This window comes from Carassius auratus, chromosome 46 (genome assembly GCF_003368295.1).
Source record: "Carassius auratus strain Wakin chromosome 46, ASM336829v1, whole genome shotgun sequence".
NCBI classification, from domain to species: Eukaryota; Metazoa; Chordata; class Actinopteri; order Cypriniformes; family Cyprinidae; genus Carassius; species Carassius auratus.
The window spans coordinates 14,432,004-14,451,921 of NC_039288.1; the positions used below are offsets into that span (position 1 = coordinate 14,432,004).

The 19,918-nt window shown below is 37.6% G+C and overlaps 1 protein-coding gene across 2 annotated transcripts in view; it reads left to right on the top strand.

Annotated features, from left to right (window-relative positions):
• The window catches only part of LOC113064307 (cell adhesion molecule 1-like), a 235,054-nt gene that overhangs the window by 185,912 nt on the left and 29,224 nt on the right, over positions 1-19,918 (top strand). Inside the window, exons 2-4 of one of the 2 annotated variants that reach the window (XM_026235018.1) lie at positions 6,857-7,003; positions 14,805-14,957; positions 17,865-18,002. In XM_026235018.1, the coding sequence (XP_026090803.1) occupies positions 6,857-7,003; positions 14,805-14,957; positions 17,865-18,002 (438 nt within the window). Of the gene's footprint in view, positions 1-6,853; positions 7,004-14,804; positions 14,958-17,864; positions 18,003-19,918 lie in introns of both variants that reach the window. The other variant, XM_026235016.1, reaches the window with a different exon arrangement.

A 19,918-nucleotide genomic window follows, 5' to 3' on the forward strand; every position in this document is an offset into this window, starting at 1 on the left:
CGATACGAGCAGGGGACGATCGTGCCTGCATCGCGGTCGAATCCCATACTACGCCTAGATAGGTGGTTCTCTGAACCGGAGAAAGTATACTCTTCTTGGCGTTCAGTCTCAAACCCAGCTCCCCCATATGTGCGAGAACGACATCTCAATGCCGAGCCGCAACCTGTTCTGACTAATCTAAAATCAACCAATTGTCGATGTAGTTGAGAATGCGGATGCACATTTTGTGAATGTGCGGGGTGAGAGTGCAAGGCCGAAGAGAAGTACTCGATATTGGTAAGCTTCGCCCCCGAAAGCGAACCTCAGAAACTTCCTGTGTTGTGGAAGGATGGATACGTGGAAGTATGCATCTTTGAGATCTATTGTGACAAACCAGTCCTCGGACCTGATCTGAGCTACAACATGCTTGATTGTGAGCATTCTGAACTTCAATCTTATAACTAAATGATTTAAGACCTTCAAGTCTGTAATCGGACGCAACCCCCCATCCTTCTTTGGGACTATGAAATACCGGCTGTAGAACCCGGATTCCCTGTCTTGAGGACGGTCCACCTCGATGGCCTCCTTCTCTAATAGGGTTTTCACTTCCTGTTCCATAACCAGACCCTGCCTGGGGCCGACTATCGTTGGGATGACCCCGTTGAATATCAGCAGTGCAGAGCCGAACTAAGGTGGGAGGGAGGGGTAAATTGAAAGAACAGCATTGTTTGTTACATTTGTTACAGTTACTTTTATTTGTTACATTTATATTATTTACATCAAGCTTTTGAATGGTATAGTATTGTATATTGAAACTTCATAATGTTTCACTTGATTATACATTTAGTCAGGAATTATAGTTTGGAAAAAGTCTTTGGAAAAAGTCTAACTAGTAAAATATTTACACGTTATGTAAAAACTAGTACAGGTCTATAAATAAATAAAAAGAGAATTACTCATGTTTATGATATCTGCTGAATAAAGTGCTTCATTTTTTTTTTTTCTGAGGAAATACATTACTCAAATCCTCAACCACATCACATCTTTTTGGGGTAAATTATGTCTTATTCCTCTCATCGTGAAGCAAACGGTAAAATAAAAAACTTGAAGAACAGTCTCGTTGCGTTGTCTTCTGTTGTATGGGTGTATTCAAGCTGCGCGCTTCAGTGAAACATTAGAATCTGAATAAAGCGTTCAGCGCGGGGCCATGGTCGCATTAGAAGATAAAGAAGGGAGACGTGAAAAACGGACATTGTGTTGTTTTCATATAGATTATTTGATCACAGAATATTTGTTTTCGGCAGCACTTGTTTAGTTTAAAAGTAGACATGTCAAGCTTTCTATAGATATCTCTCTCATGTCTCTTCGTTGATTATTCACGGAGTTACAGTTCATTTTAATGACGCGTTTCTAAATGAAGATCACCGCAGACAAAGGCTGCAGACAGCACACTTTGTTTGTTATCTTTATTTTATAAATGCACAATGTTTTGTTTTTATTATGTCTGTATACAAAAAAAGTAGACCCTTTACAGATTCGATTGATGTATTGCTCTTATCTGTACAATCAAAACTGGAGGTGTAATTTAAGTTCTTTTCAGGGTTATCAGGAGAAAATGACTCATAAAGCGTATACACGTTAATCGACTCCAGAGGGTTAATTGAATTAAACCAAGTGATGTCTGTGAAGGATTTAGCAGAAATCTGCAAAGACACAATCCTGAAGGCTTAATTTATTACACTTAAGCTTGATTCTCTTAAGAAAATTTGTCCATGTTTCATAAGATTTGACACTGAATTCTTTGCATCTAGTGCTGAAAAGTCTAGCTTTACTTGTAGCATTTCAGTCTTTTTAGTCTTGGTTTGGGGCTGGTTTAGCTAGTTAAGAGGCCTGACTGCATCATCCAAAAGAGCATATGCTGGACTTTTTAACATGGGTGACTGAGTTTGAAATGGGATGTTGGCACTTGTGTTTGGAGGTCTGCTTTCACAGATGGAAGGGCACAGTGATGTAACGCCAGTGTTGAGTTTACCATAAGAGCTGCTGGTTATCAGAACACATACATGTTTAAAAATGATTTTGAACAAATGATATCAGACACAGCCTTTGGACTTACAATAAACCAGCATTAATGACACAGCAATATGCAGAGCGTGTTCTCATATTAGAATGCATCCGGTCTTAATTGAGACATAAAAATCTAATTCAAATTAAATGTCAGAATTAGAAGGATAATTCAACCAAAAATAAAAATTATGTTCTTTCTCATTTTTAAGTGCTCCTTTACATATATTTAAAAAGTACCATAAAAGTGGTCTTCTGAAGTCATGTAATAGTTCTGTGTGATGAGCAGAATTTTTATTTTTTGGTGAACTAGTATTTTAACTTACTAAGCATGCATACAAAACTTGAAGTGTGCACTACTGGTAAAAAGTTCATTGTCAATAAAATATATATATATACTTTTATGAAAGATGCATTGCATTGATCAAAGGACAGTCAATTCATTACAAATATTTCAATTTAAAATAAATGTATTATTATTAATAAAAGAATAATAATTAAAAAAGATGTATCAAGGTTTTCACACAAAATATTAGACAGCACAACCATTCTCAATGCATATAAATGTTTCTTGATTCCCAAAACTGTAAATTCGAATGAATTCAAATTGATCATGTGACACTGGAAACTACAGAAATGGCTGCTGAAAAAAGAAAGAAAGAAAAAAAAAACCTTAGGAGACTTAGATTGCAGGTATCTTGTCAGATCTGAGCACAATTTGAGACATTATTGAAATCTCTTCTAAATTTGTCCTAGGGAACATGTGAGATTGCTGGTGACTTGAGTTGAATCTCATTAAACAGAGGTCTCCATTTGATCTCCATTCAAACTCAGCAGATATTATAGTGAAATCATTTGTGATTTTTCTTCCATATGTGCAATCATCCAAAAGGAAGTTCACACAAATGAAAATCTTGCTTTGAAAGTTCAACACTCTCTGAACACATAGTACCAGAACCATGGAGTTTTCCTCTATTAGCCAGACTGTAATATTCAAGCACGGAAGCTGACCTTTGCAGCTGAGAATAGTGATGGGTATCACATATCCTCTCACTGATTCCGGCTCACAGGAGTACGTGGATCTCAATCTCATACAATCATAGCCATTCAGATCTAATTCAAAGCCATGGTTTTTCTCACTTGCACATGCTGTTCAAAAAAGTGCAGCAGGCAGGATGAGCTATTGAGGTGGACAGTAGAGTGCTTTGACCTTTACAGCACGGCAGTGCACTCCTGCATTGGCCTGTTCCCTGTCACACGCGCACACACACACTCTGGGTGTTCCTCTGGGTTGATGTATGAGGGGTGCTGGGGTGGTACCAGGCCTGTAGTGATATAAATGGCTTGTCTGCCTCACTGAGAGTGGAGTATCGTCCTATGACAGCTTTAATCTAGACCAAAATGATCAATGTTCTGTGCTACTTACTTTGAATGTCAGTAATTAAATACAGAGATAATGTCACAGATCTGTTTGAACAAGTTATGCAAATGCACAGCACACAAATTTCTTTGCCATTTTTGCAATGCTTTGTTTGTTGTTGATGCATGCATGGAAAGCTAATTTTTTTTTCAGGGACCCTTTTTTGATGGTGTTTGCTTGAGCATTAGGCTAATGAAATCTTCATTTAAATAGGAATTCATCATTCGCTCACTTGTTCCAGCTCCAGTGACACAAACAATTATCTTAATTAAACCAAGCTGCACGCCAATAATCAATAATAATCTGGGGCCTAAACAAGTTTAATCCCTTTATTAATATGGCATGATCCCAGCACAAGATTTACTTAACTGCTAATATAGCAAGGGCATTTTTTCATAATAAGAGGTACCTAGCAACATGAATATTAACGTATGGTTTTGTATTTGCCAAGACTATTCTAAATAGTTTGTATATTATGTAACAATGTGCTCCAAAAAAGAAAAAGAAAAAAAGAATCCAAAATGTTAAACATTTATTTTCATTTTTTTTTTTTCTACAATATTCATTCAATGTCCGAACTGTTAGAATTCTCCTGAGCACGTCCTCACTAGGTGTTTTCTCAGCAGCAGGCGTGTGAGGCGTCTTCTTCTTCTTCTTGCTTTATGGCGGATCGCAGACTTATAAGTGCATTACGGGAACCTATCTCCTAAGTGGACCATTGACAATCTATCTACAATCTCAATTAGGAATGTCAATGGTCCACTTAGGAGATAGTTGGTGGTAATGCACTTATAAGTCTGCGATCCACCATAAAGTAAGAAGAAAAAGAGATGCCGCCTCCGGTGCCTGCCTGCTGCAGAGAATGCGCTTAGGAGAGTTCTAACAGTTCGGACACTGTGTGAATCAGAGGTAAAAAAAAAAAAAAACTATATAAATACTGTTCAGTTTCTTTTGCGTCTTTACACATCAATGTATCGTCATGAGCCACAGGGTTTAATTTGGTTTTGTTTGTGTATGTTTTTTTGTTTTATTGTATGTTTTAGCCATGGTTCCCTTTCACTTACATTATAACACTGATAGACTGCAACGGTTTGAGCTAAAAATCTGTGTTCTACTGAAGACATAAAGTCACCAAAAAAGGTTTTGAGGACATGAATGTTTCTCTTATCTTGGAACAGCTCTCATACACTAACACAATTAGGAGATTTAAAAGCAACAGAGAGCATGCCAGAATTAAATTAAAATGTTCACCACTTTTCCTCATTGAGTTGGACTCATTGGGACACCCTAGTGGTTCATGTCTGTTCCTGTAGTATTTTTTTTCTAAAAAGTCTTCATGGTTTTCTGCTGCTGGTTAAACATCTTCTTTCCAGTGCATGAATAGTTAAATGATACCTCACTAAAATTTGTTGCAGAAGTTTCCGCAAAACTTTATAGAAGTAAAAGAGATGTGCTGTCTCAGGAGGTCTGCCGATGATTAGAATCAGCATTTGCATCCCACACAACAAAATGGCATCCAGCTCATCACCCCATGGTTGCGCAACGTAAACACAGAACTAGCTAATTACATGTAAGTTGAGTTATCACGTACACTCTACATTTTAATGACTTTTAGAGCCATACTGAAGATCAAAATGTTGCAGAGCTCAGCCAAGATTGGAGTTATGGGATTATCAGTCAGGCTATGTGAGGCTTAGATATAAACTAAGGGAGGGGGGGAAAAAAACAAAAACAAACTAGAAATATGCTTGATAGAGGAGGAGATATAGAAGTACATTTTAAGGTTATCAAGTGAATATTTTAATGATTTAATTTACTATTCTGTTCCTCACTACTCACCCTCCCTATTAAGCTTTAACACACTTAAAGGTTGTTTTTTTCCTATTGAGCTTGCCAAACATGGCCACAGTGCATGCTCATGTATGTGTTTACCCTTTTGATGCATCTTCTGTCACTTAGCATGATTACCACCCACCAGCTGAACGTCCACCGAGTGACCAGTATTGAGCGCAGTCTCCGTGACAACCGCTGAAGCACGCTTAACCTTCATCGGTAACCCCTTTCTGGGATAAACAGCCTCTCTATTTACATTTCCAATCCGGTCCTCTCAATCCACACCTCCATCCCTTTGACGAGTCTTAAGGAAGTCGCTCCTGCACAGGGTTCATTTGTTTTAGTCTGTTTTGACTTTGTGCTACTGGCAGGCTGATTAAGTTCAGTTTTGTTCAACTGTCTCCCCTTATCTGTCGCCATCACATGATCAGATTGCTTTCTTCCCTTCTGTTTTAAGTGACAGGGCTGTTTAGAGGTGCCTGACAACTGAGGCATGCAAATTAGCATTTGATGGTCTCTTAAAGTCATGTCACATTTCACATTAATATATTTATTTATCTCCAGCTTTAGCCTATTCATGTTTTCCTCTTAGCTCTGCAGGGTAGGCAGCTGTGGGGTGTTGTTTTTTTGTTGTTGTTTTTTTCCTAAGGGAGCAAAAATATAGTTCAGCTTGAAATTATCTGACTCTAAAAGGGACAATTCACCCAAGAACTTCTAAGAGTTTCTTTCTTCTGTGGAACACCTCATTTTAAATTCAGGTGTTCCATAGAAGAAAGTAAGTCATAGAAGTTTAGACACCAACATGAAGGTGAACACTGTAAATGATGACAGAATTTTCATTTTTGGTTGAACTATCTCATTTAATGGTATACATTTCTGCTTTGGGTCAAGCGGTCAAGGTCTGTAGCTTCCGTTTCTATGGCAGTGGCAGCTTTTATCACATGGTGATCTCATCCAGAGAGGGGATTTGGACCAAGCATGTGTAACATGAAAACAGGCAATCTGATGAAACACATGCACACAAAAAAAACACTTTCACACTCTGCTGGTTATTCACACCCACTCTAACTGTGTTTTGCCACCTGTTCTTCATTGTGCACTCTGATTTAAGGAAATGGACTGTGGTTCAGGTGGTTTTTTTTTTTCAGTTTTTCATCATTTTGTCCATTGGCCCCAATATAGTGTCCAGTACTTTTATCTACTAGCATATCGGATGAGTTAAATGATGCAGATACTTTATATAACTTAGCTTCAGGGTACAAATATCTGAGAACACTAATGAAAATGTTTCTATTTATATTTTTTTCTAATTTCATGCAGTTGTTTTTCTTTATTAATTATTGCGATTACAATTTGAGTGATTTTTTATTTATTTTATTATTATTGTTTTTTGTTTTGTTATGTTTTACATAGTTGATTTAGAAGTTGATGGATGGACAGATATTTAGATGGATGGATGGATGGATGGATGGGTGTATGGATGGATGGATAGATAGATGGCTAAACCTGCCTCTCTTTCATTCTCCAATTTGATGTCTATTTCTCTCTGTCCCTCCACAGTCCAAAGCCAGAATCTCATAGCGGACAACATCTCTGTAGTGGAGGGAGAGACTGCCATCATAAGCTGTCGAGTCAAAAACAATGACGACTCCGTCATTCAGCTCCTCAACCCCAACAGACAGACCATCTACTTCAGAGATGTCAGACGTGAGTACACATATTCACACAGCGCACACAAACAGTCCCCAGTGGAGCTGAAGTGTTAATGCTTCAGAGTAATCCACTGCGCTTCTGAGGGCAACCCAAAGAGAGACCTGGCTGGCTGGTGAGGGCATGTTTTTTTTCAGCGATTCCCCTTGCTCCCATGTGATGCGTCTTATACAAGACCTCTCTGATATTTCCCTACAGCTGCACTGTGTAATTATAGCAGAGTCTTTCTAAAGAGTTTCATCTCTCCCACCCCTCTATGAAATATTGCACCCGCCAGTCCCATGCCATATGCAGAAAAGCACTTTGATGATGATATTTTCTTTGCACAAAAGTTGCAACAGGAAGCATTTTTAAGTAGTTCCAAAGTGCTTTCAAGTTCAGTCTGAGTCCAATCCAGCACATATCAGGTGGTGTCAATGGACATGGCGCCTGTCTCCACGACCGGTCCCCGGAAAGGTCTGTGCTTCTTATTTCATCGCTTTTCTCTGAAATAATGATAAGCTTCTCTGAGGTGCCAGACCGAGTCATTTTCATCTCCTTCCCCATAAACGGCACTGTGGTTAAAGAGCGTTCCAGTCAAGGGGAGTGAACGGGAGAGCCGTCAGTCGCCTGCCTGAGGGACTGTCCTCATCAAGAAACGGTTAAAGTAATTGTTCCCGTTCCTCCCAGAGTTTGGATTAAGGTCTTCTGAACCGTAATTTTATCTCTCAGCTTCCAATCATTAGCAAGGCTCAGACTCCAGGTTTTTGGTCCGTGCAAGACTGTAATTATCGCCCGTCTCCTTAATAAAACTTTGATGGGCTCTTCTCAAAGTAACCGTGGCCGGTAATCAAAATTGATTGTTGCCATTTAGGAGAAGCAGCATGTGTCCTGGAGCCTCTAGGATTAAACCTGAGAAAACAATGCAAATGAGATTCGGAAGAGGAGCACAGGAGCAAAGGAAAGGAAATGAGACAGATAATAGAGGCAGCCATCAGCCATTGATACACAAAGAACCTTCTTCTTCAACATCTCATTTTTGGTTGCTTTATGCAAGTGGTCTGCACTCAGTTGATTGCAAAGGAGTGATTCAGGCCTGGTTTTCTTTATTTATCAGTTTAATTGTTATTTATTATAATTGTAATTAATTCTAAAGTACTTATTTTTTAAATATATTTTTTATATTGTTTTTTAATACTGTGTGCACATACTGCTGCAAATTCAGCTTTGCCATTACATGAATTAATTGCACATTATAAATGTAAAAATACAGAAATCAGTGATTTTAGTATGTTAACAAGTACTGCACATTGTAAAAAAAAAAAAAAAAAAAAAATATATATATATATATATATATGATTTGTGGTATTTCAACCACAAAACTCAGAATTCAAAAAAAAAAAAAAAAGCTTTAGAGAGAGGACATTCAAATTGAGACATTTTATATTCCTAATGTCATAGGAAAGTTGGACTGTAAAAGCTTTTTTGAGCTCTTGGCTTCACAGTAGGTGAAGGAAATATGATGATAAAGAATCTTTGGCAGTCTTCAGCATCAGTTCAGCAGGAGGCGTTAAACGCTGTGGAGTTTCTAAAGCACCTCCTCCTCTTTACACACCTCTTACACCCCCCACATAGTGTGAGCAAAGAGCGACATTTACTTATTTATAACATTTATTCAGCAAAGGCTATATCACATGACTCATATCAGGGCTTCAACGATCAGTGCATGAGCTGCTTTGACTTCCAAGTCAATGACATTGCAGATAGTGATAAAAAAAGGCCAATTTATGAGGTCACTGGGTGCAAGACAGTGTGTCATGTAATTGTTTTGTGGCTTTGTACTCTAAAGACCCTGACACACCAAGCCAATGGATGGACATTGGACATCTGGGACTCATGTCAGGGCTTCAATGTTCAACATATGCTCTGCTTTAACCTTCACGTCACCAATGTTGCAAATAGCGATAAAGGGCGAATTATGAGGTTACTGGGTGCAGAAAACTGTGCTGTGTAATTTCGTGTTGCTTTGTACTCTATAGGCCCTGACACCAAGCCGACAGACAGTTAGCTCAGCTAAATCAGAGTCAGCCAGTCGGTGAGAAAGACCACTCTGATTGTTGTTCAGCTTAAGTGATCAGAGCGTGAGAGGAATAGTGATGAGCAAATAAGTATAAAGTCAAAAGTGAACACAGAGGCTGTTCTAATTTTACATCTTCATCTTACCCAAGCATTCGCAAATATTTTCATTATGACATGGCATTCTGGAATGAAGAAAGTGAATAGCAACTAACACTTTCCACACAAGCTTCGGTGTGGATGTATGGATGTAGTTGTCGTGGTATGGTCAAGCTCAACATTTTGGCTTCAAGCAACAACACAGTTGGCGATTCTCTCTGCTAGTTCTTAGTGAGGTGAAAACAAACTTAAATGCGAGTTAGAACTGTTTTTGCTAGAAAAGACATTCTATGTATCATACACGTCCAGTGATCATTGCCTGCACTTCAAATTTCAAGATTTTATTTGTAGCAGTGCATGATATTTTTAGTCTCCTCTTTTCTCTGAAATGTGCTGTGCTGAGAGGACACAAAGCTGTGACAGTGTTATTTCACATTGTCTTTTTGTCCTTGCTGCATAAATCTTTCCTTTTTTTAACTTCCTGAGCCTTTCAGATTCCTGTATGGCATTTGCTGCCCATTGCATATGCCTGTCCTCATATGTTACGACATATACTCATTGTGCCCAAGAAACTGAGAACATAATGCAGGTTAAAGCCTTGTAAAAATCCCCAGGAAAATGAAAGACAGTTTCAAAAAAGGAACACGGGAGCGCAAAAGCATTTGTCCATGCTTTTTTCAGGGTGATAAGCTTTAAAGGGTTTTGTCAGGCAAGGAAGCTGGTTTACTGGGCAGCATGCCCTCAGAAGGGACAGGAAACCACGCTGAGCTTCATTCTCAACCGCTCCCACAGAGCACTGGATGTAGCTGGCCGACAGAAACGTTCCCTCTCATGGTGGTGGGATAACCTCCCGGGGCCTCACGAGCTCTCGCTGTCACCATGTCCGGCGCTGTGTCCGAAAACGCTACAGCAAGCAGGAAAGGGCATTTACACAGTCACATGTGCTGTTATTATTTGGGTCACAAGGCACTGCTTTTTTTTCACCAAGGTTTCGACTTTGTTCATCCACTTCCTTTTCCAAAAAATAAACTAGAACGAGAATGTGAATTATATCTGCATGTCCTGAAGGCATAATATTTTTTTATTGCCTGTTTGTGCACTTTGCATACTTTTCTCATTTAAAGCTAATATGAAATCAAAATTTACCCTATTTACCTGTTTCCTGGTCTAATTGGGAATGAATAATTGGTGCACATTATCCAAACTTCCATTAACCTCCAACTTTCCATTTCAGATTACGTCACTGATCTCTTCCCTCCAACCCCATTTTTTTCTACTATTTTTCTCATACTTCTCATATTTTTTCCTCAATTTCCTTTTCACTCTGAAACACTGGTCAATGATGTTACATAGTTTATTATCTAGATATATTAATTTATTAATTTTAAATTAGATTTTGTGCTTTGAATACACCTGTTATATGAGGAGCCTGTTTTTAATTTTACAATTTACATTCATTTGTTATTTTTGAAAGAATATCAAAAATATCAGGATTGGCACCATGTTATCTTTATATGACAGGGCCAGTTTAGTTCACGTTTAAAATTTATAAATGTAATGATATTTATGAATGAATTATTTGTGAAAAAATACTTTGAAAAATATGTTTTAAAACTTTTAAAAGATTAATCAAGGTGCATATTCTCACATGTATTGAGGGATATGAGATAAAAAAAATATATATATATATATATATATATATATATATATATATATATATATATATATATATATATATGTATATAATTTAGTTCAGATTGCATGATTTGACTCTAAAAATTTAAATCATGATATTTAAAAAAGAAATACATTGAAAAAATATATATTTTAACTTAGTTACATCTCATGACATAACGTTTAATGTATGAATGCATATAATTATTCTTTTCTTTGTCATAGACACTCTTACTATTCATTGACCCACAGGCAGGTAAAATAGATCAATAGGTCATCTGGCATTCCTCGATTCTTCTCCAGAAACCAGTGGTCTTTCATTACAATGCTTACCCGGTTTTATTCGCCTCACTGATATGGTCTCCCTAGTTCCTTGCCCTCTCTTCTCCCCATTAAAGCTGACACCGCGCTTATTCATGTTCTCATAATGCTCTAATTATTGCTGTCTCACCACCTGACGCACAGTCACAATATATTATAAACCGGTTTGGCTTCTTGCTCCTTATCAGTTTATTTGAATCCTCACATTTCCCCAATCAATAAATTGAATTAAATTATTAGCTTTCTGTCTGCCCTCCCTTTGACAGCCACATTCCAGCTTTCAAGCTGGTCATTCTAATTAGTTGCACATAATGCGGTGGCTACGTTAAAGGCGTGCTGCTTGATGTTTCAAAACAAAGAGCACCACAATGGCTGCTGGAGACCATAGCGCTGCTGTTGGTCTGTGCATTTCTTTCTGGACACGTGTGGCTTTATTTCTCTCAAGCTCAGACATGTACCTGAATAAACTGCACACACACTTTTGTTGAGTGGGATATAGATGTAAAAGCTGCATGTATGTGATGTTTTATTTATTTGTATTTTCGCTCTGAGCTTAAGCCGCCTTGACATCATGATCAAAGGTGAGAAATAGGTTGCCTTGGCAGCAGTGTCTTGTAGCACGGTCTCCACGGGCATGCACAATCTGTGACTCTCTGCATCTCCCACGCTGGGGATGGCAGTGGCACGCTCGGACAGGGGGCTTGAGGGTGGCTGCCGTGGAAATGCAAGTATAAGAAAGCCCTTCGTAATATAGAACGATGGAGATATTTTTCCTTTTGTGGTGCACACAGAGAGACGGCAGCTCTTGTAAAGCAATGTGTTTTTTCTCTCCCATATGCACATGCTCTCTCTCCCTCTCTCTCTCTCTCTCTCTCTCTCTCTCCTTCTTTTGAATAAAAGCGAAAGAGCATGGCTAACCAGCTGGATCCAAGAACAATCAACACCCTGCGCCATCAGGGCCTGCTTTCATGATCCCATCGCCTCAAAAATCTCTAATGATGCCTGATTATTTCTTTATTTATTTTCCCATTTATTTATTTATTTACTTATTTATTCATGGTCCTCTTTTTTTGTGCTCCTTTGAACTCAGCTGTTCCGGGCTAGAACAAACGCATGCGCGAGTGCTCTCTGTGTCGTAAATGGTCTGTCAATCGGCCTGGAATTTATCCCCGGTGGGGGGGGGGGCGTGAGGGGTGAGGGGTGCCGGTAGCCTTTCATCTCTCTTTCGCCCATCTCTCACTCTCTATTTCACCCTCAGCACCATTTACTTTTCACACTCAGTCTCCCACACTGGCAGAGTGAACCCTAATGGACTCCTCATTATTCTGGGCCGAAAAGATTCTGTTCCTCCATATAATTAGGAGAGAAAAGCAAAAGTTAGGATCAGCGTGAGATTCTCACAGTCACGTTGGAGCTTTCAGATCTGCCTTTAAACTGAGCTTGTGTCTGCCATATTTGACATAAGCATACAGCTGTCCCTGTTTCTTTAGATAGATAGATAGATAGATAGATAGATAGATAGATAGATAGATAGATAGATAGATAGATAGATAGATAGATAGATAGATAGATGGATAGAGCTATTTCACATAACAGATGTTTATATATACTCCACAAAACAAAATCATTACTGGATTTGAAAAAAAAAAGAAGACCCCTTTCAATAGTTCCACATCAACATCCTGTTCAAAAGTTTACACCCCCCGGCTCTTAATGCATCTTTTGCCTTCTTGAGCAACAGTAAATGTTTCGACCTTTTGTAATAGTTAATGTACGAGACCCTCAATTGTCCCTCAATTGAATGAAAATTAACTAAATAGAAAATTAGGTCCCACTTTATATTGTCTCTAATACCTGTGTACTTACAAAGTAACTACATGTGTACGTAGTATGTAAGCACAGTGTAAGTACACATTGGTACATAATATATAGAGCTGTAATATTCCTGTAACTACACACATGTAACAACCCTCAGAATGGTTTGTGTAAGTACAAATGTGTAACAGGACATATTTAACTTCTCACAATTCTTAGCACTGTTTTACATAACCTCAAGGTTATGTAAAACAACCTTTGCAAAAATAAAAAAAATATGCAGACATTTATTTGTGCATGAGAAACTATTAAACTTGGCATATGCACAGAGGGCTACCTGTTGTGCCATCAACCCATTCCGGAGTGTGGTGTCTTGGCCACCACAAAGTATTCCAAATTTTAAACACTTTTTACTGTACCAGTCTTTTTTATAGACCCTTGAACTTGGCAAATTTTGCCATCAGCCCATTTTGTGTCATGGTTTCTGTGCCAAAACAAAGGATGTGTTGAATTGGACATCATGCCTTGATATCAGAGGTAATACAATAAGAAAAGACTAATTTTGAGCAAGTTGATCTCTGTTCATTTCAATTCACTTCATTCATAGTGATGCACAAAGGAAATTGTTTTTTTTTTTTAAACTAGAAATTGTAATGTGTAAACATCCAAAATTTTTCTTCCACATGTGAATAGTTTCTCAAGGGCATGACACAATAAAAAAGTTTATTGTGCGCATGTAAAAGTCTGTATTTTTATTAATATTATTTTATGGAAAAATAGAAGAAAAAAAAAACTGAGAAAATACAAATATTTACATATGACTGTACTATATATCAAAAGCTAAAAATAATGCTCAATGAACCAATTACGTTAAATATGGTGTGAAAATCTACTGAGATGTTTGGAAATTTGGGTCTTAAAAAGTATGGAATTTAAAAATGGAAAATGGGTAGGAACCCTGGGCAGTCACTGCTGGAATTGATCAAATGTGCAGAAGATGCTGGGAAACCGAAGAATGTGCAAGAGCTTGAGGATTTTCTGAAGATCATGCCCTCTTCTGGACTGATCGTCTATGACTGACTGTATTTTTCATCTGACTGCATGACCCAAACCGTGACGTCCGTACTGTGACAGTGTGGGAAGGAAAAATTTAATGTTACTCCCCTTATATATACTGTATAACAAGACAAAGAAGTCATTTTATTCCAAAAATGAAATTTCCACTATGCACAAATTTAATCAAACCGGTTTTCGCATTACACATATATATCCAACTGAAATTAGTCAAATTGAGTGTATTTTAATGGTGTGTATTTGCTAAAAGTCTGCAGAGACAAAAGTGTCCATGAAACACCCACATACTGTACATGCTCAACAGAAGTCAAGAACTTTTTCTCTTTTTTTTTAATGAAAAGGTGCTTGGGTGTCACAGTGGTCTAGCATTGCATGTCCCATGGTTACTGTTCCTGTTTCAAACCCCAGTGATACAATGCTCAGGTCAGACGATGCCAAAAATAGATGCACCTGTGGACCTGAGTGTGAAGCAATCTCAATCACTTCAGTTATTCCCATGGAGCACCTTTCAACTGATTTGAAGAATATATTGTAGCCTGCACATTTGTTAAACTCCCCCGGTGTCAGTTATAACCAATAGCTTAAAGAAGCATGTGGTTGCCTTTATTTGCTTCGGTGGAAACACAGTCTAGCCTTCAGATGGGGAAAAATACTGCTAATTATCTCTAACATGTTTCTTTTGTTGCTTGCAATAGAAGCAGAGTGTGAAAATTTGACTTTTCATTCTATCATCTGCTCTCTTCCTCTATCCACTCTCCAGCCCTGAAGGATGCTCGATTCCAGCTGGTCAATTTCTCAGACAACGAGCTGCGTGTGTCGTTATCCAACGTGTCTCTCTCAGACGAGGGAAGATACGTGTGCCAGCTCTATTCAGACCCTCCACAGGAAGCCTACGCCGACATCACTGTGCTAAGTATGAACACTCATGCATGCACACACCACATACAATACACACACAGTCATTTATATTTGTATTTATTTTGTGTAATATATATATATATATATATATATATATATATATATATATATATATATATATATATATATATATTTATTATTACTTTATGTACTCAGCTAGACATCATGTTAGGTTAAAAGTAGTTCAGCTTTGATAAACGTGTCTCGAGACCTGTGTTATGCTCCACCTTCATTATACTAACTTGATACTTATACTATATTTTAAGCATGATAGAAGCTGCATATATAATATATAGGTGTAAATTATGTTTTTTATATATATATATATATATATATATATATATATATATATATATATATATATATACTTTAAATAAATTGCAGTACTTTTAATTCTCCAATGGCCTTTATTATAATATACTCCAAGACACCATGTTAAGTTAAAAGTAGTTCAACTCTAAAAATTATTCATCTCAAGACACCTGTGTTTTGTTCCACCTTTGCGTCCAGGTCAAGTTGTCGCCTAAACATTATAACTTACAACTGTAATATATTGCTGTGAAAATAAATCAGCATTTTTCATAAATTGTTCTTTTTTTATCAAAAGTTAAAATTTTAATTAAAGTATATATATATATATATATATATATATATATATATATATATATATATATATATATATATATATATATATATATATATATATATATATGAAGAGTTCAGAAGCAAAAGCTTCTAAGTGTTATCTGAAATTTTCATCTACAGTTAGGATTTTTATCAGACTCCTATATTTATGTTCACTTATTTCACTTTAATTGCATGGAAAAGGACCTGCACATTGCCATTAAAGTAAAATGACTCAAGCTTGATAAAGATCCTAATTTTAGATGAAAAATTTCAGATGGCACTTAGAGGCTTTTGCATCTGAACTCTTCATTTATTTATTTATTTATTTATTTTTTAAGGAGGTTTTCAGATTTGGTTTGGTGGTTTGCTGAATTTTTGGCCCATATATGAATGCTCCAAAGCGTACTAAGCCAAGACCATCTTAGGAGGTTGTCTGGGTACAGTTCGCTCTCAGATATTGGTCAAATTTGAAGACTTTTAAAACCAAAAAAAAAAAAAAAAAAAACTTCCATTGTGAAGCCAAACTGCAAAGGACTTGCTTGATTTTGTTTATCTGTTTGTATTTGACAAAATATATATATGAATAAGCTGTCCAGGATCTCCAGCAGAAAAATAGGCCCACAACAGATCCAGTAGTATATTAAACCGTAGACATGGGGTACTATTTTATCTTAGTGTGCACCAAACCCATCTTGTGTGTTTGCTGCCAAAAAACGTTTTTTTGTTGTTGTGGTTGTTTGTTTGTTTGTTTGTTTGTTTTTTCCTCTGACCACAGAACCCAGTTCCATTTGAAGTTCCAGTAGTGTCTGGAAACTAAATATACTGGAGTTTGTTCTTGAATAAGAGCAATGGAATTCTTATTGATGCACACACACACACACACATATATATATACTCTTCCGAAGTTTGGGATGTTGCCAACATTGATCATTCTAATAATAAATCAGCGTATTAGAATGATTTCTGGAGGTTTATTCAACACGTTATACTGGAGTAATGGCTGATGGAAATTTAGCCATGATGAGCATAAGTGACTTTAAAAAACATTACAAGTCGCACTGATCGCCAACTTATTGAATGGTAGTACATATGTACTGTAGTACATAAACAAACACCCACAGACACACACACATAGGGCTTCTTTGTTTCTTGAGAAATCCTTTTATGATCAATCCCCAGAGTGGAGCAGCTTTTGTGAGATACTGCAGCAGTATAGAATCAAGATATAGCTATTCATCTTCACCTAACAGAAGGCCAGAGACGTGGCCAAGTCAGATCCTGAGCGCAGAGTCATTCATATTTCAGAACGGAGCCGTTACACCACATGTGCGCACACACGCTTTCACTGCTTTTTGGAGGGGCTGGTGAAAGCCCTCTAAAAACTCAACAAACCCTTCACCTGCTACTTCCTTTGAGGACTCAGCTGCATGGTGGAGCCATTCAGTGGAATTATTGTTTATGTGTTTGTGCGTGTGTGTCTTTGTGTACATGTGAACGCTTTGCTGCGTTCTGCGTCTTGACATAACTGCATGGAAAAATCCCCCGCACTTAAAAGTGATTATTCTTTTTTGAGAGCAGAGTTTAGTGCGGGATGGGTATTGAGGGAGTGGGATTGTAGAGAGCACACTGAATGCATTCGAGTGGCTGGCTTCACAGCTTTAGACGACCGAGTTGAAGCCGAATGCTTGAATGGAACCCTGCTACTCGGGGAGAACAAGAAACCTGAATTACCCTGTCCAAAAGACGCCACACATTTCTGCCAGATTGCTAGAAGCCTAGGATTTAGGTGACCTTTTTATGTAAGCATTTTAGATGTTGTGACCCTCCTGGAAGTAAGGACCACTGAAAGTGAGCATGTCTTTCGCAAACACTGTTATAACGGCATATCCAACTGTGCACCAAAATAAAAAGGAAAGCTTTTAGGGATGTGTGTTACAATATGGCTATGAACATTCCCAATTATTCAGGTCAGTGTGCAATGTTCTAGCAGATTTATTCCAGTCTGCTGGATGTGTTGGATTCTGTTACGCAAGATGTTTCACCACTATTCACAGCGAAGTTCTCCGTGTCTCATCAGAGTAGACACTTTGTCAGGATACACTCCTTTATGTTTTTTATAAAAGAGAATGAATACACTCACCTCTTTATCTTCTATGACTTGTCCATTCCTCAGTGTTAGCGACTGTGTTGGCTGTCAGTGCACCATGGGCTAAATGTGACTCTAGTAGTGCTTGATTTACAGACCGCCTTGTAAAATCTGTCTATCCTCTCTCAGTCCCACCAGGAAACCCAATCATAGAGTCCCGGGAGGATATTGTCAGAGAGGGCAACGAGACAGAGATAACCTGCACCTCCATGGGCAGCAAACCCGCTGCAAAGATCAGATGGATGAAAGGAAACAAAGAGCTGCTGGGTGGGTCAAGCCACATTGAGTACACACAAACAAACCATGTGTTTACCAGGTTCGTTTTCACTTTGCCTGGCATCCCAAAGAGTGAGTTTTTCATCTGAGACTTTATGTATTAAAAAGACAAACACTTAATAACAACTTGCATTAATACCAGACACAAACATTGTTACATTGATATAGTGTAATGCTTTGCAGGTAATTAATGTAGACTACCAATCAAAAGTTTGGGAACAGTTTTTTTTTATTATTATTATGAAAGATTGTATTCAGCAAAGACAGATTAAATTAATCAAAAGTGACATTAAAGACATTTATAATGTTACATAAACAAAATAATTTATTTTACATAAATTATTATCAGTGAATCCTGAAAAGAAACATCACAGTTCTCACAAAAATATTAAGCAGCACAATAATAATATCAGCATATTAGAATGATTTCTGAAGGATCATGAAACACTGAAGATTGTAGTAGTAGCATTGCCATCACATATTAAAAAAGAAAACAGTCATTTTAAAATTGTGATAATATTTCACATTTTTACCATTTGTATTTTTGATTAAATAAATGCAGCCCTGGTAAGCACAAGATAATCTTAACAAAACTTTTGAATAGTATTTTCTATAGCATTTATTAAATAGTTTTTGTTTAATTTGTTGATTTAATTTTTTTATTTATTCAATCATTTATACATTTGTATTTAGATTTATAAATCAATTGACGTTCAAAAATACAAGTTCATTCAAGTGTGTCCAAACTTTTGATTGATAGAGTGTGTGCGTATCGTTTGATATACCTCTTCTCTACAATCTGTAGTTTAAAGTTGACCTTGGGAAGTCTTGTGAAATGTATACAAAATTCATGAGTCACCACCTTCTTTTCATCATCTGCTTACCTGAATACTCCTCATAGTGTTCCTGTAGCTCAATTGGTAGGGCATTGCTCTATCAAGCGCAAGGTTGGGGGTTCAATTCCCTGGGAACACATGATAGGTAAAAACTGATAGCCTGAATGCACTGTAAGTAAAGCGTATGTATATGCATATGTACAAATTACTGCATATAAGCTGTCCTAATAACAGCTAGCCAAAATGAGACGGCTAAATTGCAGTCCTGGACGGATGTGTTCATTTGGTAATTAGCGATAAGCTCAGTCCGGGGTCTCCGTTTCTCTCCACTGGGAGTTTCGGCAGCTAATACACAGTATTTTTCTGTTCATTTGTCACTGGGTGTTTTAATGTTTATGTAACATCAATATACAGTATTATTAGACAGTTGGACAATTGTAGCACAAAAGATGGACGAGTTCGCCTCAGTGAGATGGACAGCAGGACATGAATATTCTGTTCTTGTATAATGGAAAGGTTTGAATGGAGGAAGAGAAAGCGATTGAAGAATTCGAGGGACCCCTTTCCTGACACCGGCGGTGCAACGCCGGCACTCACTGGCTGGAAATTGCTTTTGGCCCCAGCGCCTTTGGATTTATTTTTAATTAAATGTCCTCATCATTCAGCCTAATTACCTCTAGGATAATCAAGCTTTTTTAAATATCATTTAAAGGTTACACCCATACAGCCCAGGAATGTAAACTCAGCCGCCCCCATCATGTTCCACCTCATCCTCCCCTCACACTCACACATCCACAACCTTCCCAGTCTTATCTGTGTTTTGTGCTGTGCTTAGTACTTCTGTTTTACATCCTGCTCCATTGTTGACACACACCTGTCTCATAAGTCTGGCTGAATGAACGTCAGGAAACAATGAGTTGTTAATTTCCTCCTGTCAGAAGACGTCTGGCCTGCTCATTGTGTCATTGCTTAAAAATATAATCTCATTTCAATTAGCCCACTAAGCTTAGCTGAAACACAATGGCACGATTCAGCATTTTTAATGGCTCTAAGAGAGTTTGCTAAATACTC